Raw genomic sequence first — 22,923 nt, forward strand, 5'->3', positions numbered from 1 at the left:
ATTTTTTTTGGGGGGGGGCAGGGGAATGTAATTAGTTCGGACTGTGACTCATTCTAGCAATGAGTAATGTCTACTAAGAATCAAGGAGCCGGCGCGGTGGCGCGCGCCTGTAGTCCCAGCACTTTGGGAAGCCGAGACGGGAGGACCACCAGAGCCCGGGAGGTCGAGGCTGCAGTGAGCCGAGATCGCGCCACTGCACTGCAGCCTGGGCGACGGAGAGAGACCCTGTCTTAAAAAAAACAAAACCCGAAAACCAAAAAACCCCACAGCGCGCCGCTTCCCCACCTCTCTGGGGCGCAGAAGGAGGTAGTTTGGCCCTCACGGTATTTACTTCCCCTGGGTCCTCGCCTCCTGAGAGGCTGGTCTTGGGCTGCAGCCGGGCCTCGCCGCGAGTTCCAGGCCCGAGTTTCCGAGCCCGCGCTTCCCGGCCCGCAATCCTCTCAACCGCGTAACGACGCCCCGCCCGCCACACGCCCGGCGACCCTCCGGGGGTCTTAGTCCCCGCGGCCGGAAGATCGCACCACCGAGAGGGGAGCCGATCCGTAGCGCTCCTAGAGCGCCACCGGAAGTTTCCCAGGCGGGGCTTCTCGCGACTTCCGGTCGCGGCGGGCTGGCTGAGGTGCGGGCTTTGTCGGCGGGTCTGCTGGGCCCGCGCCCGCGGGGTCCAGTCAACGGCTGCGGGGTCGGGCTGGCGCCGTCCTCTCCCCGCCTGCGCCGGGTGAGTGGCACGTTCCGGGCGGGGGCGGGCAACGCCTTAGTTGCAGCACCGGCTGGCTCCGGAGCCCGGCGGCCTTGCCGGGGCAGAGTCCGCCGGGAGGGCCGGGCGGGGTCCGCAGGCCGCGGCCCGCCCCGCAGGGCGTCCAGGAGCAGGGCCTTGGCTAGCCGGTGTCCCGGACGCAGCCACGGCCGCCCCCGCGAGGCTGCAGCGTCTTTCCAGCGAGCCCACCTCGGACTCGAGCCTGGGGTCTTCTCCCTGAGGAGCGCCGTGTGGGTCCCCCTGGTTCCCTCCTCTTGCCCGAGCCGTAGAGCCGCGGGCTTGAGTTTCCGCGTCGCCGTGTTCAGGCCCGCCAGGCCTGCGTGAGGTTGATGCCGCAGAGATGTTTTACGGTGTGACGGGACTGGGTGTGGGCGTTCCCGCGGCTGTGCCTGAACCCTTCCTCCGCGCCCTGGGGCCTTGAGGCTTCCCAGTGCTGGAGGAGATGCAGCGCCAGCGTCTTCCATGCTGTTGGGGATAGGGGTGGGGAGGGAACCGTGATGAGCAGAATTAGAATTAAGTACAAGACTTGGTCCTGGAGGAGAATTCCCAGATGGGAAGAGGTGGTTTGGCAATCCTGCGTTTTCTCGAAGGTACCCTTTCCTTTCAAGTCTTTAAGAATCCCAGTGGCGGCCGGACGCGGTGGCTCAAGCCTGTAATCCCAGCACTTTGGGAGGCCGAGACGGGCGGATCACGAGGTCAGGAGATCGAGACCATCCTGGCTGACACAGTGAAACCCCGTCTCTACTAAAAAATACAAAAAACTAGCCGGGCGAGGTGGCGGGCGCCTGTAGTCCCAGCTACTCGGGAGGCTGAGGCGGGAGAATGGCGTGAACCCAGGAGGCGGAGGTTGCAGTGAGCCGAAATCCGGCCACTGCACTCCAGCCTGGGCGACAGAGCGAGACTCCGCCTCAAAAAAAAAAAAAAAAAAAAAGGAATCCCAGTGGCTTTCTCTGTTCTTATGTCAAGGCTGTCTTGTCCCCTTTACACATAGGCTACGTCATGGTCCAGCGACCCTCAGGGTCTGAGCAGCGCCTGGATGCGAGCCTCAGACTCGGGTAGTTGGTGTGAAACACCTCAGGGAGCTGCTGAGCTTGTTGGCGCTGCTTCAGGGTCATGGAAGATGACCCAGGAGAGGACACGGGGCTCATCGTTATTCTTAGGCAGAGCCCTGAGCAGCATGCTGGTAGCAGAAGCCAAATGGCCTGCGTGGGGCGGGGGCAGTTGACAGCTGGCTCCAGTTCTCTGACCTTACGCTTGTTACCTCCCTGAACCTCTGCAGCATCTTGGGGAGCACTAGGAAAACAAGCGCTCCCTGCCTAGCGTGTGGCGCACGGTAGGCCCCTTGGTGTGGGGCGGGGCAAGGAAGTCCAGATGTTGGTGGAGCTCTAGTCCTAGGCCCACTCGGCTGCCCTCTGGCTCTGCTTTTCCTGTTTCCTAAGGGTGAAGCTTGGTGTTAATTTCTTCAGGCTGTAAGCAACACACAGTGACTCTGGCTGGGAGTTTGAGGCTGGAATATCCCCTTACCAGTGTGGGTGTAAGAGCTGGGGGCTTCTAGTGCCGGATGGGACACCCTTGGACACCCCAGGGCTGCTGTGGCTTCTGATGATACACAACATCTGCTGTTGAGACAATTTCAGGTGATTTTTATTTATTTTTTATTTATTTATTTATTTATTTGAGATGAAGTCTTGCTCTGTCACCCAGGCTGGAGTGCAGTGGCATAATCTCGACTCACTGCACCCCCAACCTCCCGGGTTCAAGTGATTCTTCTGCCTCAGCCTCCGGAGTTGCTGGGACTACAGGCATACGCCACCACGTCCGGCTAATTTTTGTATTTTTAGTAGAGACAAGGTTTTACCATATTGGCCAGGCTGGTCTCAAACTCCTGACCTCGTGATCCGCCCACCTCGGCTCCCGAAGTCCTGGGATTACAGGCGTGAGCCACCGCGCCTGTCCTCAGGTGATGTTTTATTCAGTAAATTCTGTGTTATAACAGGAGAGGGGTCCATGCTAGCCAGTTTGTTGCGTGGAGCCACAAGTCAGGTGGCTTCTTTTTTTTTTCATTTCATGTCAGTTTCTTTAAATGAAAGTGTATTGATTTAATTTTACTTAAATTCATAAAAGAAAAAGGAGCTAAGCAAAAACTGAAGATAGCTATTTTGAGATAACTGTTTCTTCGAAGCAAGATATTTGCAATTTTAAAAACTTTCTCTAGAGGCAGGCAGATCATGAGGTCAAGAGTTCGAGACCAGCCTGACCAACGTGGTGAAACTCCATCTCTACTAAGTACAGAAGTTAGCCAGATGTGGTGGTGTGCACCTGTAATCCCAGCTAGTCAGGAGGCTGAGGCAGGAGAATCGCTTGAACCAGGGAGGTGAAGGTTGCAGTGAGTGGAGATCACACCATTGCACTCCAGCCTGGGCAACAGAGTGAGATTCCGTCTTAAAAAAAAAAAAAAATTTTCTCAAAAGTTAAAAAAAAATATGAAAATCATTAAGAGGCACACATATGGCTTTAAGATATATTCTTGTAAACAGAAACAGCTTGTTTCTGGCTGGGCGTGGTGGCTTACGCTTGTAATCCAATCCCAGCACTTTGGGAGGCTGAGGTGGGTGGATCACTTGAGGTCAGGAGTTTGAGACCAGCCTGGGTAATGTGGTGAAACCTCATCTGTACTAAAAATGCAAAAAAAATTAGCCGGGTGTGGTGGCAGGCGCCCGTAATCCCAGCTACTTGGGAGGCTGAGGCAGGAGAATAGCTTGAACACACAAGACAGAGATTGCGGTGAGCCGAAATTGTGCCACTGCACTCCAACCTGGGCGACAGAGCGAGACTCCGTCTCAAAAAACAAACAACAACAACAAAAACAGCTTATTTCCAGGTATTATAACAGCCATTTTAAAATTTAAAATCAGAAGGCATCACTGAGTTCCAAAACAAATAAGAAACCAACATCTCCAGCCCACCGTCCCCCCACTTTTTTTTTTGAGATGGAGTTTTGCTCTTGTTGCCCAGGCTGCAGTACAATGGCGCAATCTCAGCTCACTGCACCCTCTGCTGCGCAGTGTCAAGAGATTCTCCTGCCTCAGCCTGTTGAGAAGCCGGGATTACAGGTGTGTGCCACCACACCTGGCTAATTTTGTATTTTTAGTAGAGATGGGGTTTCACCATGTTGGCCAGGCTGGTCTTGAACTCCTGACCTCAGGTGATCTGCCTGCCTCAGCCTCCCAAAGTGCTGGGATTACAGGCGTGAGCCACCATGCCCGGCCCATCTCCTTTTTTATTTTTACTTATTTTTAATTTTTATTTATTTATTTATTTTTGAGGTAGAGTTTTGCTCTTGTTGGCCAGGCTGGAGTGCAATGGCGCCATCTCGGCTCACTGCAGCCTCCACCTCCACCTCCACCTCCACCTCCACCTCCCGGGTTCAAGCGATTCTCCTGCCTCAGCCTCCCTAGTAGCTGGGATTACAGGCATGTGCCACCGTGCTCAGCTTATTTTGTATTTTTAGTGGAGATGGGGTTTCTCCATGTTGGTCAGGCTGGTCTCGAACTCCTGACTTCAGGTGATGTGCCCACTTCAGCCTCCCAAAGTATTGGGATTACAGGTGTGAGCTACTGTGCCCAGCTTACTTTTTTTTGGAGATAGAGTCTTGCTCTGTCGGCCAGGCTGGAGTGCAGTGGCGCAGTCTCGGCTCACTGCAAGCTCCGCCTCCTGGGTTCACGCCATTCTCCTGCCTCAGTCTCCCCAGTAGCTGGGACTACAGGCACCCGCCACCATGCCCGGCTAATTTTTTGTATTTTTAGTAGAAACGGGGTTTCACCGTGTTAGCCAGGATGGTCTCGATCTCCTGACCTCGTGATCCGCCCGCCTCGGCCTCCCAAAATGCTGGAATTACAGGCGTGAGCCACTGCACCAGGCCTTTTTTTTTTTTTTTTTTTTTTTTTTGAGATGGAGTCTTGCCCTGTGACGCAGGCTGGAGTGCAATGGCGTGATCTCGGCTCACAGCAACCTCTGCCCCCTGGATTCAAGTGATTCTTCTGTCTCAGCCTCCCGAGTAGCTGGGATTACAGGCATGCACCACCACGCCTGGCTAATTTTTTCTCTCTTTAATAGAGATGAGGTTTCACCATGTTGACCAGGGTGGTCTCAAACTCCTGACCCTGTGATCCTTCTGCCTCGGCCTCCCAAAGTGCTGGGATTACAGGCGTGAGCCACTGCATCTGGCCTCTCTTTTTAAAACAGAGACTGTGTTTCACCATGTTGACCAGGCTGGTCTCTAACTCCTGAGCTCAAGTAGTCCACCTGCCTCAGCCTCCCAAAGTGCTGGGATTACAGGTGTGAGCCACCATGCCTGGCCCAGTTTGAATATCATCATGGGGAGAATTGAATCTGAATATTTGAGTTGTATATTAGCATTATTTAAGACGTAGGTTAAAGTTGCTGTAACAGATTCAAATATGGTGTTTCAAATAAGAAATTTTAAGAAATTTGAGTTGTCTTACTCTCTCTTTTTTTTTTTTTTTTTTTTTTTTGAGACGGAGTCTCGCCGTGTGGCCAAGGCTGGAGTGCGGTGGCCCGATCTCGGCTCACTGCAAGCTCCACCTCCCGGGTTCACGCCATTCTCCCGCCTCAAGCTCCGAGTAGCTGGGACTACAGGTGTCCGCCACCACGCCCAGCTAGTTTTTTGTATTTTTTTTTTTTAGTAGAGACGGGGTTTCACCATGTTAGCCAGGATGGTCTCGATCTCCTGACCTCGTGATCCACCTGCCTCAGCCTCCCAAAGTGCTGGGATTACAGGCTTGAGCCACCACGCCCGGCCATCTTACTCTCTCTTAAAGGTAGGGGGTGGCCTCCAGGGACTCTGGCTGCCCTGCCTCATCAGCACTGTGGGGAGGGGAGAGAGCGGACGGCATGCACACATCACTTCCCTTCTCGCCTCAGCTTGGTCACAAAGCCACCTCAGTTAAGGGAACACTAGGAAGTGTCATTTGTGGGGCAATCATTAGTAATTTGATGGGGTTTCTAACACTGAAAGGAAGGAGGAAACAGGAAGGCTGGGGAACCACAGCGGCCACCCAAGTGTCCAGTGGACCTTTTATCCCACACATGGGGATGTGCCGGTGTGGGTCCAGATCACTGCGATAAAGTGAATAGCAAAACAAAGCAAGTCACAGGAACTTTTTAGTTTCCCAGTGTATATAAAAGTTAACGTTTAAGCTATGCTGTGGTCACTATTAAGTATGCAATAGCATTATGTCTAAAAAAATGTAAATAATTTAAAGATATTTTATTGCTAAAAGATGATCATCTGAGCCTTAAGTTGTAATCATTTTGCTGTTGGAGGGTCTTGCCTCTCTTGATGTCCCTCCACCTCCCGGGTTCAAGCGATTCTCCTGCTCACTGATCAGGGTGGTGGTTGCTGAAGATTGGTGTGACTGACAGTTTCTTAAAGTGGGACGATGAAATTTGCCACATCAATGGAATCTTGCTTTCACAAAAGATTTCTCTGTATGTAGCGTGCAAAGCTGTTTGCTAGTATTTTACCCACAGTAGAACTTCTTTCAGAATTAGAGTCAAGCCTCTCAAACCCTGCCTGTGTTTTATCAACTAAGTTTATGGAATCTTCAAAATCCTTTGTTGTCATTTCAACAGTGTTCATGGCATCTTCACCAGGAGCAGATTCCATCTCAACAAACTTACTTGTTTTGCTCGTCTCTAAGAAGCAACACCTCAGCCAGGCACGGTGGCTCATGCCTGTAGTCCCAGCACTTTGGGAGGCTGAGGTGGTGGGTGGATCACCTGAGGTCAGGAGTTTGAGACCAGCCTGGCCAACATAGCAAAACCCTATCTCTACTAAAAATACAAAAATTAGCCGGGCGTGGTGGCAGGCGCCTGTAATCCCAGCTACTCAGGAAGCTGAGGCAGGAGAATTGCTTGAACCCGGGAGGTGGAGGTTGCAGTGAGCCGAGATTGTGCCACTGCACTCCACCTGGGGAACAAGAGTGAAACTCCGTCTCAAAAAAAAAAAAAAAGCAACACCTCATCCGTTTAAGTTTGGTCATGAGATTGAAGCAATTCAGTCACATGTTTAGGCTACACTTCTAAATCTAGTTCTCTTGCTGTTTTCACCACATCTGCAGTTGCTTCCTCCACTGAAGTCTCAAACCCCTCAAAGATTCATGAGGGCTGGAATCAAGTTTTTCCAAAATATCAAATGTTGTTATTTTGACCTCCTCCCACGAATCATGAATGTTCTTCATGACGTCTATAATGATGACTCCTTTCCAGAAGATTTTCAGCTGACTGCCCAGATCGATCAGAGGAATCATTATCTATAGCAATTATCTACAGCCTTGTGAAACATATTTCTTAAATAATGAGACTTGAAAGTTGGAGTGACTCCCAGCCACGGGCTGCAGAATGCACGTTGTGTTGGCATAAGAAGAACATCAGTCTCCCTGTTCATCTCTGTCAGAGCTCTTGGGTGACCAGGAGCATTGTCAGTGAGTAGTGTTTCGAAAGGAATATTTTTTTCTGAGCAGTAGGTCTCATTAGTGGACTTAAAATACTCAGTAAACTGCTGTAAACAGATGCGCTGTCATCCAGGCTTTGTTCCATGTCTAGAACACAGGCAGAGTGGATTTAGCATCATTCTCAAGGCTCCTAAAATTTTTAGAATGGGAAATGAGTGTTGGCGTCACGTCACCAGCTGCATTCGCCCCTAACGAGAGAGTCAGCCTGTCATTTCAATCTTTGAAGCCAGGCATTGACTTCTCTCTAGTTACGAACATCCTAGATGCTGTCTTCCAGTAGAAAGCAGTTTTATCCATACTGAAATTATTTTTACAGTAGCCACCTTAGTCAGCCATCTCAGCTAGATCGGGAGAACTTGCTGCAGTTTCTCCCGTAAAACTTGTGACTTCACCTTGCTCTTTTATGTATGGAAGTGACTTCTTTCCTTAAACCTCATGAACCAACCTCCGCTGGCTTTCTGCTTTTCTTCTGCAGCTTACCTCACCTGTCTCGGCCTTCATAGAATTGAGGACGGTTAGGACCTTGCTGTGGATTCATCTTTGGTTGCCAGTCACACCAACCGTCAGGGAAAGTTGTTGTTTTAATCTCTCCAGACCACTCAGACTTCCTCCACATCAGCAATAAGGTGGTCTTGCTGTCCTATCATTTGTGTGTTCACTGGAGCAGCTCCTTTAATTTCCTTCGGGGGCTTTTCCTTTGCATTCCCACTCGGCCATTTGATGCAAGAGGCCCGGTTTTCTGACTGAGTTTTAGACATGCCTTCCTCACGAAGCTTAATCATTTCTAGCTTTTGGTTTAAAGTGAGAGATGCGGGATTCCTCATTTCATGTGAGCACTTAGAGGCCTTGGTAAGGTTACTAATTAGCCTAATCTCAATATTGTTGTGTCCAGGGAAGAGGGAGGCCGGAGGAAAGGGAGAGAGATGGGGAACAGCCAGTTGGTGGTGGATGTAGAAAACACACATTGATAATTCAGCTGCTTTTATGGGTGCGGTTTGTGGTGCCCCAAACAGTGACAGTAGTTTTAGATTCCTGTTACCTGCCCGGTACCTGGCATGGGTGTGGAGGGCAGAGTTCTGAGGTGGCCTCTTAGATTCCTGGCCCCTAATGTACACACCCCTTCTTCCAGTTACTCAGACACTCATCTGGTACTGCCGTGAAGAGACTTGGAGATGTCCAGAAGTCCCAGGTCAGTGAGGTGAGAAGGGAGGCCGTCTGGGAGAGCCTGACCTAATCGCACAGGCCCTGGGAAGCAGAGGTTCCTCCATCTGGTTGGAGAACAGAGGCTGAGATTAGACACCTGAGAAAAATGTGATGTGCTGTGCCTGCCTTGAGGCTTCAGGTGGCCCCTAGGGGCAGCTCCTGCTCACAGCCAGTAAACACACAGGGTTCTCAGTCCTACAGTTGCAGGGAACTGGATTCTGCCACGAAATCTGAGTAAGTTTGGAAAGTAGTTTTCCCCAGGGCCTCCAGATGAGAACTCGGCCCGATGACATACAGTTGCAACTTTGCGTGACCCTGCGTGGAGGTCCCAGCTGGCCTGGATGTGTGACCCGCAGAACTGTGGGGTGACAAATGCATGCTGCTTTAAGCTGCTGAGTTTGTGTAAATTGTTTTTGGAGCAGTGGATAACTGAGTGGGAGAGGGCTTGGCACTGGGCGGGTGGAGTCCCCTTCTTGGAAGCAGTTCCCAGAGTGGAGATTTCCAAACTGCAGGCAGGGGCATTGCCCTCAACAGCGGGACTGGGTAGAGCATCCCAGTGCCTGCGTGAGGTCGCATAATCCCGGGCCTGACTTTTCCATAGTGAGCACCAGTGTGACCCAGGGCACCATGTGCCCCTGCCAGCCACAATGTCTCCTGAACACCATTGCAGCTTACATCCTCCCACCGGGGATTGGCTCTCTGTTTTCTAGCTTTATGTAAATGGAGTCATACAATATGAGCTCTTTTGTGCCTGTCTGGTTTTGCTCAGCACTTCGTCTGTTGTGAGGTCCACCTGCGCTTTTGTGTGTGGCAGTTTTTTTCTGTGCATTATTGTTTTGTGTGAGTCTTCTGTTGCTATTTAGAGTGTTAGAATGCTGCTAAGTGGCCGGGCGCGGTGGCTCAAGCCTGTAATCCCAGCACTTTGGGAGGCCGAGACGGGCGGATCACGAGGTCAGGAGATCGAGACCATCCTGGCTAACACGGTGAAACCCCGTCTCTACTAAAAATACAAAAAAACTAGCCGGGCGAGGTGGCGGGCGCCTGTAGTCCCAGCTACTCCGGAGGCTGAGGCAGGAAAATGGCGTAAACCCGGGAGGCGGAGCTTGCAGTGAGCTGAGATCCGGCCACTGCAGTCCAGCCCGGGCTACAGAGCAAGACTCCGTCTCAAAAAAAAAAAAAAAAAAAAAAAAAAAAAAAAAAAAAAAAAAGAACACTCTAGCTACAGCCTTCTGCAGGGCAGGCTTGCAGTTTCTCCAGCAACCTAATTCCCTTGAAAATATCATCACTGTTGGCGCTGCTTGCTGCCAGTGCATCCCATGTCACAGCTCTGGTTTTGTTATTTTTTATTTTTATTTTTTTAAATTTTATTTGTTTTGAGATGGAGTCTCACTTTGTCACCCAGGCTGGAGTACAGTGGTGTGATCTCTGCTCACTGCAACCTCTGCCTCCCAGGTTCAAGTGATTCTCCTGTCTCAGCCTCCCAAGTAGCTGGGATTATAGGTGCACGCCACCACGCCCGGCTAATCTTTGTATTTTTAGTAGAGATGAGGTTTCACCATAGCCAGGCTGGTCTTGAACTCCTGACCTCAAGTGATCCTCCCACCTTAGCCTCCCAAAGTGCTGGGATTACAGGCTTAAGCAACTGCACCTGGTGCAGCTCTGGTTTTTAAACCAGCAGAAAAATCTCCAGTTTTATTTACTGGATTCTGGGCTGGGCTGATCCCCCCTCTCATTATACTGGCAGTGGCCTTGAGGTATTGGAGACAGTGTAGTGGGTGCGATCTTGGCTCCCACTGCCCAGCAAGAACCCCAAAGAGAAGGCTCTTGAGGCGAGACAGTCAGCTTTCTCATCCTGAGAGCCGCATTAATGGGTCCTCAGTGCATAAGCAGAATATATATGGAAATCAAAAAGGGAATACATGGCCGGGTGTGGTGGCTAACCCCTGTAACCCCAGCACTTTGGGAGGCCAAAGTTGGTGGACCACTTGAGGCCAGGATTTCGAGACCAACCTGGCCAATATGGAGAAACCCCATCTCTACTAAAAATACACAAGAATTGCTTGAACCCAGGAGGCGGAGGTTGCAGTGAGCTGAGATCGCGCCACCATGCAATCAGCCTGTGTGACAGAGCAAGACCCTATCTTAAAAAAAAAAAAAAATGCTGGGCGCAGTTGCTCAAGCCGGTAATCCCAGCACTTTGGGAGACCGAGGTGGATGGATCACCTCAGGTTGGGAGTTCGAGACCAGCCTGACCAGTATGGAGAAACCCCATCTCTACTGAAAATACAAAATTAGCCGGGCGTGGTGGTGCATGCCTATAATCCCAGCTACTTGTGAGGCTGAGGCAGGAGAATCGCTTGAACCCGGGAGCCGGAGATTGCGGTGAGCTGAGATCGTGCCATTGCACTCCAGCCTGGGCAATAAGAGCAAAACTCTGTCTCAGAAAAAAAGAGAAAATACAAATCCTTGGCTGGGCGCTGTGGCTTACTCCTGTAATCCCGGCACTTTGGAAGGCCGAGGCGGGCGGATTATGAGATCAGGAGAGGGAGACCATCCTGGCTAACACAGTGAAACTCCATCTCTACTAAAAATACAAAAAAATTAGCTGGGTGTGGTGGCAGGCGCCTGTAGTCCCAGCTGCTTGGTAGGAGAATGGCGTGAACCTGGGAGGCGGAGCTTGCAGTGAGCAGAGATGGCGCCACTGCACTCCAGCCTGGGCGACAGAGTGAGACACTGTCTAAAAAAAAAAAAGACAAATCCTCAGACTTCAGGCTGGTAAAGTACAGGCGCCAAGAAAGAGACTTTCTCTCAAAGCAATCACCGTTCCTTTGGTCTCTGCTTTCAGAGAGTGGATTCTGGCTTCCTCCCTTTCCATGGCAGAGCCTCAAGTATAGTTTCATTATAACATCTATGAGGGAAAAAGTGATTCCTGGCTGTGAACACCATGTGTGGAGTGTGCACAATCTCCCCACGACTGCCTGGCTTTCCTCCACGTCCCCAAGATGTGTCCATTAGGTGAATTGGGTGTCTCCTTAGTCCCACCATGAGCGAGTTTGGGTGTGTGAGTTGCCCTGCAGTGGGACCCTGTCCTATCCAGGGCTGGTTCTCACTTTGCACCCTGAGCTGCCAGGATAGGCTCCAGCTACCCAGGACCCTGCATTAAAATAAGTGGGTAAATAATTATCTTGTTTTTCTTAATTTTTTTTTATGGGAGATTTTCCAGTAAAAACTGAGAAACCTGCTAGACATTCTAAAAGAGCTGTAGCAAGCACTATTAATCTTTCTTTTTTTTTTTTTTTTTTTTTTTTTTTTTTTTGAGACGGAGTCTTGCTCTGTGCCCCAGGCTGGAGTGCAGTGGCGCGATCTCGGCTCACTGCAAGCTCTGCCCCCCCGGATTCACGCCATTCTCCTGCCTCAGCCTCCTGAGTAGCTGGGACTACAGGCGCCCGCCACCTCGCCCGGCTAATTTTCTTGTATTTTTAGTAGAGACGGGGTTTCACCATGTTAGCCAGGATGGTCTCGATCTCCTGACCTCGTGATCCGCCCGTCTCGGCCTCCCAAAGTGCTGGGATTACAGGCTTGAGCCACCGTGCCCGGCTAATCTTTCTTTAAGGTATGTATAACTCACATTTATTTCAGCGTTTAATACTTTAGAAGTGTTGGAGCTTTTTTTTTTTTTTTTTTTTTTTTTAAGCGACAGGGTCTCACTCTGTCACCTAGGTTGGAGTGCCATGGCACAGTCATGGCTTACTGTAGCATCAAACCTTTGGGCTCAAGTGATCCTGCTGCCTTAGCCTCTCAAATAGCTGGGACCACAGGTATGCAGCATCATACCCAGCTAATTAAAAAAATTTTTTTAGAGATGGGGTCTTGCTGTGTTGCCTAGCCTGGTCTCGGACTCCTGACCTCAAGTAGTCCTCCTCCTCTGGCCATTGGAAATGCTGGGATGATAGGCATGAGCCACTGTACCTGGCTTATTACCCTCTATTGAGTGTATTATGTATGCCTGATTAGAACATTCATTCATACAACAGATATTTATGAAATGTATTACTTTCTGCCGGGAATTGTTTGGGTTGCTGAGGATAAAGAACAGAACAAAGTTCCTGCCCACACAGCACTTACATACTTGTCGGAGAGACAGCAAAACACAGTTTGTTGCCTGTGGGGGAGGGGTTGTGTGTGTGTGCTCACGTGCGTATGTGTGTATATATATCACAATTCGTTGATTGTACGACACACTTTCTCCATATTTTAATATGTCTGAAATTGAGTTGCCTGTTAGAATTGATGGAGTGTTTTTTGTTGTTGTTTGAGACAAGGTTTTACTCTGTCACCCAGGCTGGAATGCTGTGGCACAAGCACAGCTCACTGCAGTCTCAACTTCCTGGGCTCAAATGATTCTCCTGCCTCAGTCTCCCATAGCCGGGACCACAGGTGTGCTACCTTGCCTGGCTGTTTTTAAAAATGTTTTTTGTAGAGATGGGATCTCTCTACCTTGCCCAGGCAGACATTGAACTCCTGGTCTCAAGTGACCCTCCTACCTCTGCCTCCCAAAGTCTTAGGATTACAGGAGTGAGCCACTGTGTCTGGCTTGATGGAGTGTTTTCATTTAAATTGGTACTTTTATTTTCCTTCATGGTTCATAAAGTCGTGTCACATCTCACAGTCGTTGGCTGCTTTGATTGGGTGACTTGTGATTGGTCAGGTGGTCAGAACTGTGCAGAGGAAGCAGAGGCAGGAGAGAGGGCATGCTGAGGGTGAGGGTGCCTGGCTGTTTTATAGCGTGACTAGGAAGGACTCCGATCAGGTGATGTCAACACAGACACCTGAAGGACATCTAGGAGTGAACCATGCAAATATTCTTGGAGTCTTTCTATGAAAGGGCAAAGGCTCCAAGGGGGCTTCTTTGGTCACACTGACCAAAGAAGAGGGAAGGGGAGGGCAGGGGGAGCAGCAGGAGTCCAGGCCCGGTGGCCCTCATGGGGCCTGAGTAGGGGATGGGAAACCCTTGTAAGTTTTGCGTAGAAAAGTGACATCTGATTTATGATTTTAAAGCGTAATTCTGCTGGCTGTGTAGAAAAGAGCTGAAGAAGGGGAGAAGTAAGAAGGTGGGAGGCAGTCACACTTCATGGTGAAAGGCGATGGTGCAGATGGCAGCCTTGTAGGCTGTGGGCATCTGGCGCTGGGCATGGTTTTGAACAGATGTGGTTGGAGGAGTTGCTGGCAGCTCTCAGGCCCCATGAGGCAAGTAGTTAGAACAAAAGGAAAAGGAGTCAAGGGCTGTTGCAATGTCTGTGGCCTGAACAAATGAGACAATGGAGAAGACTATAGGAGGAGGAAAGTCAGAAGTGAGGCAGGACGCGTTAGTGTGGAAACTTCTGGGAGCATCCGATTGAAGGTGTGGGGTGGGGAGCTGGTCAGGTGTGGGGACTGGAAAGAGGGCCAGGTTGGAGGCAGGCATGTGAGTCTTCAGCATAGATGGCATTGCTGTCCGATAATGAGTGCACTTCCCTCTGTAATGGACAAAGATGAGGGCTGAGTCCTAGACACGCCAGCGCTTTGAGGCGTCAGGGGACACTGGGAGGAGCTGTCAGTGAGGCAGGTAAGGAACAGAGAAAGGCTGTCCCAGATTCACATAAGGAGAGTGACTTCTGAAGGAGCGGGGCTGTGTCAGTGCTGCCGCAGGTTGAGTTGGAAGTGTGGCCATAGCTGACCCCTGATGTGGTGACATGGATGTTTGGGGTGAGAGCCCTACTGCAGTAGGCACAGGGGAAGGAGGAAATCGAGAAATCAAGCGTGGGGTGGGGGCTCTGTTAATGTGGCTGTGGAGGAGGAGTGTTATGGGATTGTAATTGGTGGGACATGGGGCCCATGACGTGCATTTTTCAGGTAGTTGGGAACTGGTGCACTTCATGCTGACGGGAGTGGTGGGCTTGGAGGGCAAGGACTTCAGGATGGAGGAGAGGGGTGGGTGCTCAAGTGCTGTCCTTGCATATGTGAGAGGGAAAGGGAGCTCACATACAAGTAGTAGTGTTGACCTTAAGTCAGATCAAGGGCAGTTTAACCCAGGTAACAAGCCTGGCAGAGGATGGGTGGAGATACAAGCTGGCAGGAGATGTGGGAGGCAGTGGATGTCCTTGCCTGATTTCTTCTGTTTTCTCGTTGAAACAAGAAGCAAGGTCACCATTGGGGAGGGAGGAGGGAGTGCTGGGTCTGTAAGAAGACAGGAGAAGTGGAAGGTCCTGTAGGGAGTGGGAAGGGTAGGAGTTGATGGCAGCTCTCAGGCCCCATTAGGCAAGTAGCTCTGAATTTAAAGAACTCAGCTGGCTGGGCATGGTGGCTCATGCCTGTAATCCCAGCACTTTGGGAGGCCAAGGCCAGCGGATCACCTGAGGTCAGGAGATGGAGACCATCCTGGCTAACACAATGAAACCCCGTCTCTACTAAAAATACAAAAAGTTAGCCGGGCGTGGTGGTGGGCGCCTGTAGTCCCAGATGCTCGAGAGGCTGAGGCAGGAGAATGGAGTGAACCCAGGAGGTGGAGTTTGCAGTGAGCCGAGATGGTGCCACTGCACTCCAGCCTAGGCGACAGAGCAAGATTCTGTCTTTAAAAAAAAAAAAAAAAAAACTCAGCAAGAGTGCAGGCGCAAATCAGGACACAGCCTCGTTTTAACCAAAGCTTGGACTTTCCCATCCGAGTATGATGGAGGGAGAAAAGGGCAGGGGAGTCTGGATTCTGTGTAGGAGGGTGATTCTCATGTAATTTACAGTGAACACAGTGCCCCACACCATGGGGTTTAAGCTAGGTACAGAGGGGAGAAGAGGACATGAAGGAAGGAATGAGGAACAGGGAAGAGGTGGCAGGGCTGATACATTTATACGTTTGTTTAAAATACCTGTCTTGGTTTCTTAATGGAGTCCAAGCATATCCCCACCCCTCTGCAACTCATCCAGGATTCACTAACGGTCAGAGGAGTGTGGTGCACCACAGGCCAGTCTGTCCTGGTGTTGTATGTTAAAAGTGGAGCCACAAAGAAGCCATCTTATGTGGGACGGGCTTGGGTGTGAGGCCAGAGCTGTGGGTAGCAGCACTTTGGGTCAGAAGTGAGGAGCAGAGGAAACACTTTCCACCTCTTGGATATGAATTTTATCTGACCCTGATTCAGGGGATCCCCATCTGTTAAGTAAGGGGAAAGATGATTTTGTTGTCTTTTGTTTCAGATTCTAATGTAGGAACTGGTGAGAAGAAGGTGATTGAAGCTGGATTTCTGAGGATGAAAACTCACATAGGATGATGTCAGACAAACTCACAGTGATGGAGCTCCCTTCTCCCGAGTCTGAGGAAGTCCATGAGCCCAGATTAGGGGAGCTTTTGGGAAATCCAGAAGGTCAGGGCCTGGGGAGTTCCCCCTCTCAGGACAGGGGCTGCAAGCAGGTGACAGTGACCCATTGGAAGATCCAAACAGGAGAGACAGCTCAAGTGTGTGCCAAGTCAGGAAGAAACCCTATTCTGAACTCAGACCTTCTTCTGCTTCAGAGAGAGCTCATAGAGGGGGATGCCAATCCTTGCGATATCTGTGGCAAAACCTTCACGTTTAATTCCGACCTAGTTAGGCATCGGATTTCGCATGCTGGGGAGAAACCTTACAGGTGCGATCAGTGTGGGAAAGGCTTTGGCCAGAGCTCACACCTTATGGAGCATCAGAGAATTCACACTGGAGAGAGACTCTATGTCTGTAACGTGTGTGGGAAAGACTTCATTCACTATGCAGGTCTCATTGAGCATCAGCGTGTTCATTCAGGAGACAAGCCCTTCAAATGTGCACAGTGTGGGAAGGCGTTTGGTCACAGTTCAGACCTGATTAGGCACCAGAGAGTTCACACCAGAGAGAGACCTTTCGAATGCAAAGAGTGTGGAAAAGGCTTCAGTCAGAGCTCCTTACTTATTCGTCATCAGAGGATTCACACGGGAGAAAGGCCCTATGAGTGCAATGAATGTGGGAAATCCTTCATAAGGAGCTCGAGCCTCATTCGCCACTATCAGATCCACACAGAAGTGAAACAGTATGAATGCAAAGAATGTGGGAAGGCATTCCGTCATCGCTCAGACCTTATCGAGCACCAGAGGATCCACACCGGAGAGAGACCTTTTGAATGCAATGAGTGCGGGAAAGCCTTTATTCGGAGCTCGAAGCTCATTCAGCATCAGAGGATCCATACTGGGGAGAGGCCTTACGTGTGCAACGAGTGTGGGAAGCGCTTCAGCCAGACGTCAAACTTCACCCAGCATCAGAGAATTCACACTGGAGAAAAACTCTATGAATGTAACGAGTGTGGGAAAGCTTTCTTTCTGAGTTCATACCTTATTCGACACCAAAAGATCCACACTGGAGAGAGAGTGTATGAATGTAAGGAATGCGGGAAAGCGTTTCTCCAGAAAGCCCATCTCACTGAGCACCAGAAGATCCACTCTGGGGACAGGCCCTTCGAATGTAAAGACTGTGGGAAAGCCTTCATCCAGAGCTCCAAGCTGCTTCTGCACCAGATCATTCACACTGGAGAAAAGCCCTATGCCTGCAGTTATTGTGGGAAAGGCTTTATTCAGAGGTCAAACTTCCTTCAGCACCAGAAAATTCATACTGAAGAGAAGCTCTATGAATGTAGTCAGTATGGGAGAGATTTTAACTCAACTACAAACTTTAAAAATAATCAGAGTGTTCACCAAGAGGGACTCTCCTTGAGTAAGGCCCCCATACATTTGGGCGAGAGGTCTGTGGATCAGGGGCAACACATAGATAACTTACAAAATAATTAGTCTCCCGCCCAATGAGTGATGTTTGGAAATGCGTGGAATTAGGATTCATGTGGTTTCTAAGATTTGGACATGTCAGAATTTTGTGAATCATGGATGGAGCTGCTTTTGGAGTGGATGCCACCTGCCACTGTGCAGCACTAGCAGGCTCACCCTTCTCCTCAGCTGTGAGCACTGTCCGCGGGAAAGTCACAGGGCTTGACACCTGACTCTGAGCTGGAACAGTAGGGGCAGGGAGGAGACAGGTCTCAAGAAAAGGTTTTTAAAAAATTTTATCCACATTACAGTCCATCCTTGAGTTAAATCCCTTTTAGAGCAGAACTGTGTATCTAATCTTATTACTTAGGAGAATGTTACCTAGGAAATTTTGATCTATTAAGTTGAAGAAAGATAACTTGTATACAAACCCCCGAGCCATTTCCCTGTTGTCTGGAGGAGGAACTCCAGGTCCCCCATCCTGGGCCCCAAGGCCTCCTGTGTCCTGGAGCCTTGCCTCCCACTGCCTGACTTCCTGCCACACAGTTAATGCTGCAGCAACACCAACTGCTTCATCTTCCCTGTGCTCCACGTGGCTTCCTACCTCTCTCGCCTTTGTTCTTGTTAAAGGGTCTCCTCAGCTAATTAACTCCGAATCATGGTTCAAGACATGCCTCAGGCATCATGTCAAGGGATGTTTCCCTCAGGCTTAGTTGGCAGCGCTTTCCACACTTCTGTGGCTCAGCGATTGCTACTATCACTGTATTTACTTGCATATGTCAGAATGACTTGGTAGACTATCTCTGCTGTTATACTCTGAGTTCCTAAGGACAGTGATCATATCTGATTGATTTACATGTGTCCACTGTCTCTCACAAGGCAATAAAAAATACACCCCTAAATCTACGTGTGATTGGCATCTGTCTTGCTTTGTCCTTTCTATACTGCCATTCTAAAAATTTTCAGCTGTTAGCTGTTTTTTTTTATTATTTGTTCATTTTGTATCAGTATAATCTATGACTCTGTTAGAAGTATCTTCTCAGCCCTGCTACTGTCTGCTGCTCCTACTTAACTCAGAAGTTGCAGGCTATTGCAATAGCCTGTGCACATCCATGCCCTCCTGTGTGCCGCCTTACAGCTCATGCAGAACTGTCCACTTGATCTGGAGGGCATTGACACCTGACTCAGCTGGAGCAGTGGGGACAGGAGGAGGCAGGTCTCAAGAGAAGGCCTTCACTCACTTGTCTGTATCTTTCTGTCTCACTGGAAAGGCACAGTCTCAATGCACTACATAGCTCTTCTGTTTTAGCAGTTCTAAGGTTGAACTGAGCTCTTGTCATTTTCCATGCTGTCTGGCTCATTTTCTTATTTACTTAAAAATGTATTGATATCTATAAGGAATAGTCCTAAATGTTGGGAAAACAGATGAGCAACCCACTACCCCGAAGTCCTCCACAGTGTAGTGGGGAAGACAGAGATCACAGTACGATGAGTCAAGTGTGTGCTCTCAGTTGTGAAGGAGCACAGGTGAGGGGGTGACTGATGTGGCACAGAACTGGGAAGGCACAGAAGAGTGACATTTCAGCTGGGCCAGAGAGATCAGTAGAGATCAGCTAAAGAAAATAGGATTGGAGAGGGAATCCCTGCAGAAACATGGAGTCATGACAGATGGCTCTTTGGCTAGGACTGTTCAAAAGCAGGGGAGGTAAATAGTGGACAGCCACCTCGCAAAACTGTTAGTCTTTGCCTCTGAATTTCATCTGAACATGAACTCCAAAATCCAGTTTTGTAACCATATAGTTTTTCTTTTTCTCATGAGGCCATATTTTGAATTCTTAAATAACTACCAATCCTGAAAGCCTCGGGACAAGTAATTTAAAAAGATGTACATTTTCTGGAAAATGAGCATGACTAGAGATGTTTCACATGTAGATTTTACCAGACCATTTTAATCAACAATTCAATTTTTATATAGTAAAACACCTATTTTAAGTGTACAGGGTTTTGGAAAATCCATACACCTGTGTAACCATCACCACCTGTGTAACCACCACCAACAGAACCAAGAACATTTCTGTCACCCAAAAAGTTCCCTTTTGCCTTTTCCTAGTTAAGCCCAGTCCAGCCCCAGGTAACCACTTTCTATCCGTATAGATTAGTGTTGCTTGGTTTAGAGCCACGTACAAATGGATTCATTTAGTATGTGTTCTTTTGTGTCTGATGTCTTTCACTGTGGCATGTTTTTAGACTCAACCCAGCTGTTTTTGTGTTTCAGTAGTTCTTGCTGAATAGTGTTCCATTGTATAGATAAGCCATCATTTGTTTATTCATCCACATGTTAATGGGTTTCCAGTCTCTGCTCTTAAAACTATGAGCATTTGTGTAAAAGTATGTATTTGCACATGTGTTTTTATTTTGCTTGGGTAAGTACTTAGGACTTTAATTGCTGTGTTGTAAGTGTCTTAGTCCATTCAGGCTGCCATAACAAAATGCCACAAACTGGGAGGCTTGTAAACAACAGAAATTTATGTCTTACAGTTCTGGAGGCTGGGAAGTCCAAGATGAGAGTGTCAACATTTGGTGTCTAGTGAGGGCCTACTTCGTTTTAAGTAGATGTCTTCTCACTGTGACGGTACGTGGTGGAAAGGGACTAGAAAACCTACCCCATTCATGAGGGCTCTCCCCTTGTGATTCTGTCCCCTCCCCGAGACCCCACCTCATATCATCTTACGGGTTAGGAATTTGACATGAATTGTACAAGGATGTAAACGTTCAGTCCATTTCAATAAGTGTTTTTAACTTCCTAAGAAATGGTCACACAGGTTTCCATAGTGGTTGGATCATTTTACACTACTACTACATTATAGGAAGATTTCCAGTTGCTCCATATCTTTGCTAACACTTGGCATTGTCAGTCTCTTCAAATTTAATCAACTCTAGTCTCCTTATGATTTTAATTTGTATTTGCCCACTGAATGATGTTGTATGTCTATGATTTCATCTGCTTATTGCTTTTCTGTGTCGTCTTTAGTGATGTGTCTGTTCATACCTTTCGCCTATTTTTAAGTTGGGATGCTTATTGTTGACTCAAGTTCTTTCCATATTCTAGATGAAAAACATGTATAATATATATAATTGTCTCCATTTGTGATGAATATATATTGTGAATATTTTCATGTTTGGTTTGCCTGTTCATTTTCTTAATGGCGTCTTTTGAATATTTTTAAAGTCTAATTTATCAAATATTTGGGTGAGGTGGCTCATGTCTGTAATCCCAGCACTTTGGGAGGCCAAGGTGGGCAGATCACCTGAGGCCAGAAGTTTGAGACCAGCCTGGCCAACATGGTAAAACCCTGTCTCTACTGAAAATACAAAAATCACCTGGGCACAGTGGCGCACCCCTGTAGTCCCAGCTACTCAGGAGGCTGAGGCAGGAGAATCACTTGAACCCAGGAGGCAGAGGTTGCAGTGAGCCAAGATAATGATTTATGAGATTTTATAATTGAGTTTAAGAAATTTGCCTACTCAAAGGACATGATTTTTTCCTATGTTTTTTATTTTATGGAGCTTTTACAGTTTTTACATTTAAGTCTGTGATCCATTTTGAGTTCACTTTTGTGTACCATATGCGATGAGGATCAAGATTCACTTTGGATCTGTGTGGATAGTTGTTTCGGTTCTGTTTGTTGAAAGAGTCTACTTTCCCAATGACCAAGTCTTCACAGGTTGGTAAAAACTTAACTGACATAGAAGTGGTCTGTTCTGGACACCATTCTTCTTGTATGTGTAGCTTTACACCAATATGACACTATATTGATTACTGTAGTTTTATTTGAGGCAGAATCTCATTCTGTTGCCCAGACTGGAGTGTAGTGGCACAATCATAGCTAATGTAACCTCGAGCATCTGGGCTCAAGTGAGCCTCTTGCCTTAGCCTCCCAAGTAGTTGAGACTGTAGGCATGCATCACCACGTCTTGCTAATTTTTTATATTTTTTTGTAGAGATGGGGTCTCACTATGTTGACCAGGCTGGTCTTGAACTCCTGGCCTCGAGATCCTCCTGCCTCAGCCTCCCAAAGGGATTACAGGTGTGAGCCACCACTCCTGGCCAATTGTAGTTTTATAATAAGTGTTGAACTCAGGTATTGGAAGAGCTTCCGTTTTTGTTCTTTTCCCTTTTTTTTTTTTTTTCTGTTTTTTGTTTTGACTTCTAGATCTTTTGCATTTTCATATAAATTTGGAGTCAACTTTTATCAACTTCAGGCTGGTCCGATGGCTCATGCCTATGTAATCCTAGCACTTTGGGAGGCCAAGGCAGGCGGATCACTTGAGGTCAGGAGTTCAAAACTAGCCTGGCCAACATGGTGAAACCCCGTCTCTACTAAAAATACAAAACAATTAGCCGGGTGTGGTTTTGGGCGCCTCTAGAATCCCAGCTACTTGGGAGGCTGAGGCAAGATGATTGTTGAACCTGGAAGGCGGAGGTTTCGGTGAGAGCTGAGATTGTGGCATTGCACTCCAGCCTGGGCAACCAAGAGCGAAACTCTGTCTCAAAAAACAACTTTTATCAGTGTTTACAAAAAGAAAGTCTTCTGGGATTTATAGTTCAATTTAGGGAGAAATGACATTTTAACAATTCTGAGTTTTCCAATTGTTGAACATGGTGTACTGCCCCATTTATTTAGATCTCTGGATTTCTCTCAGTTTGCAGCTCTTACACATTTTGTTACATTCATGTATTTAATATTTCTGCATGCTATCGCAAGTGAGAAGGTTTTTTAAAAGCTATTTTCTAGTTGTTATTGCTGGTATATAGAAATGCATTAGACTTGTACATTGATCTTGTATCAAGCAACCTAGATCAGTTAACTTATTAGTTCTAGTAGCTTTTTTCTAGATTCTTTAGCATTTTCTATGTAGATAATCATGTCATCTGTGAATAAAGTATTTTACTTTTCCAATTTATATGGACTTTGTTCCTTTTTCTTATTGTACTGACTAGGGCACCTTGTTCTGTTTTCCTTAGAATTGGTAAGAGTATGTCCTTGTTTTGATATCAGGATACTGTTACTCTCAAAGAATTGTGAATTATTCTATCTTCATCTGTTTTCTGAAGTTGCTTATGTAATATTGATACTATTATTTCTTCCTTAAGTGTTTTCTTCCTTCCCTTCCTTCCCTCCTTCCCTCGCTCGCTCTTCTTTTTTTTCTTTTCTTTCCTTCCTTTTTTTTTTTTCTGAGATCCAGTCTCACTCTGTCACCGAGGCTGGAGTGCAGTGATGTGGTCTCGGCACACTGCAACCTCTGTCTCCCAGGTTTAAGTGGTTCTCCCACCTCAGCATCCCGAGTAGCTGGAACTGCAGATGCTTGCCACCGTGGCCGGGTGTTTGTATTTTTAGTAGAGACAGGGTTTCACCATGTTGCACAGGCTGATCTTGAACTCCTGACCTGGTGATCGGCCTACCTTGGCCTCCCAAAGTGTTGAGATTACAGGAGTGAGCCACTGTGCCCAGCCATAAATTCAATTTTTTTGAACAGCTATAATACTTAAGGTTTTTCTATTTCTTCTTGTGCCAAGTTTGGTAACTTTTATCTCTCAAAGAATTACTCATTTCATGTAAAACAGTGAATTATTG

General features: G+C 48.1%; 1 protein-coding gene, 1 long non-coding RNA gene and 1 other non-coding gene across 13 annotated transcripts in view; 1 reads left to right on the forward strand and 2 right to left on the reverse strand.

The window, feature by feature from the left end:
- LOC140712253 (uncharacterized) overlaps positions 1-606 on the reverse strand; it is an 18,364-nt gene extending 17,758 nt beyond the window's left edge. For all 5 annotated transcript variants that reach the window (XR_012093790.1, XR_012093793.1, XR_012093792.1 and 2 more), the window contains exon 1: positions 286-606. This is a non-coding gene — a long non-coding RNA (uncharacterized lncRNA). The remainder of the gene's footprint in view (positions 1-285) is intronic.
- Positions 593-22,252, forward strand: ZNF623 (zinc finger protein 623). Of its 7 annotated transcripts, none has more exons than XM_038000034.2 (6): positions 613-718; positions 2,224-2,394; positions 6,901-7,263; positions 7,769-7,919; positions 8,423-8,491; positions 15,721-22,252. In XM_038000034.2, exon 6 carries the CDS (start codon positions 15,791-15,793, stop codon positions 17,312-17,314), a length of 1,524 nt encoding a protein of 507 aa, XP_037855962.1. In that variant the 5' UTR covers positions 613-718; positions 2,224-2,394; positions 6,901-7,263; positions 7,769-7,919; positions 8,423-8,491; positions 15,721-15,790; the 3' UTR covers positions 17,315-22,252. The 7 variants fall into 7 exon arrangements, with proteins under 7 accessions (XP_007999988.1, XP_037855962.1, XP_037855963.1 ...); XM_038000035.2 differs by having other exon boundaries at positions 8,423-8,482; XM_038000036.2 differs by lacking the exons at positions 7,769-7,919; positions 8,423-8,491.
- LOC119624955 (U7 small nuclear RNA) lies at positions 11,707-11,766 on the reverse strand. The gene has a single exon (XR_005241115.1). It is a non-coding gene; the product is annotated as a U7 small nuclear RNA (small nuclear RNA).
- Positions 22,253-22,923: the final 671 nt, after the last annotated feature.

Source organism: Chlorocebus sabaeus, chromosome 8 (genome assembly GCF_047675955.1).
Source record: "Chlorocebus sabaeus isolate Y175 chromosome 8, mChlSab1.0.hap1, whole genome shotgun sequence".
Taxonomy (NCBI): domain Eukaryota; kingdom Metazoa; phylum Chordata; class Mammalia; order Primates; family Cercopithecidae; genus Chlorocebus; species Chlorocebus sabaeus.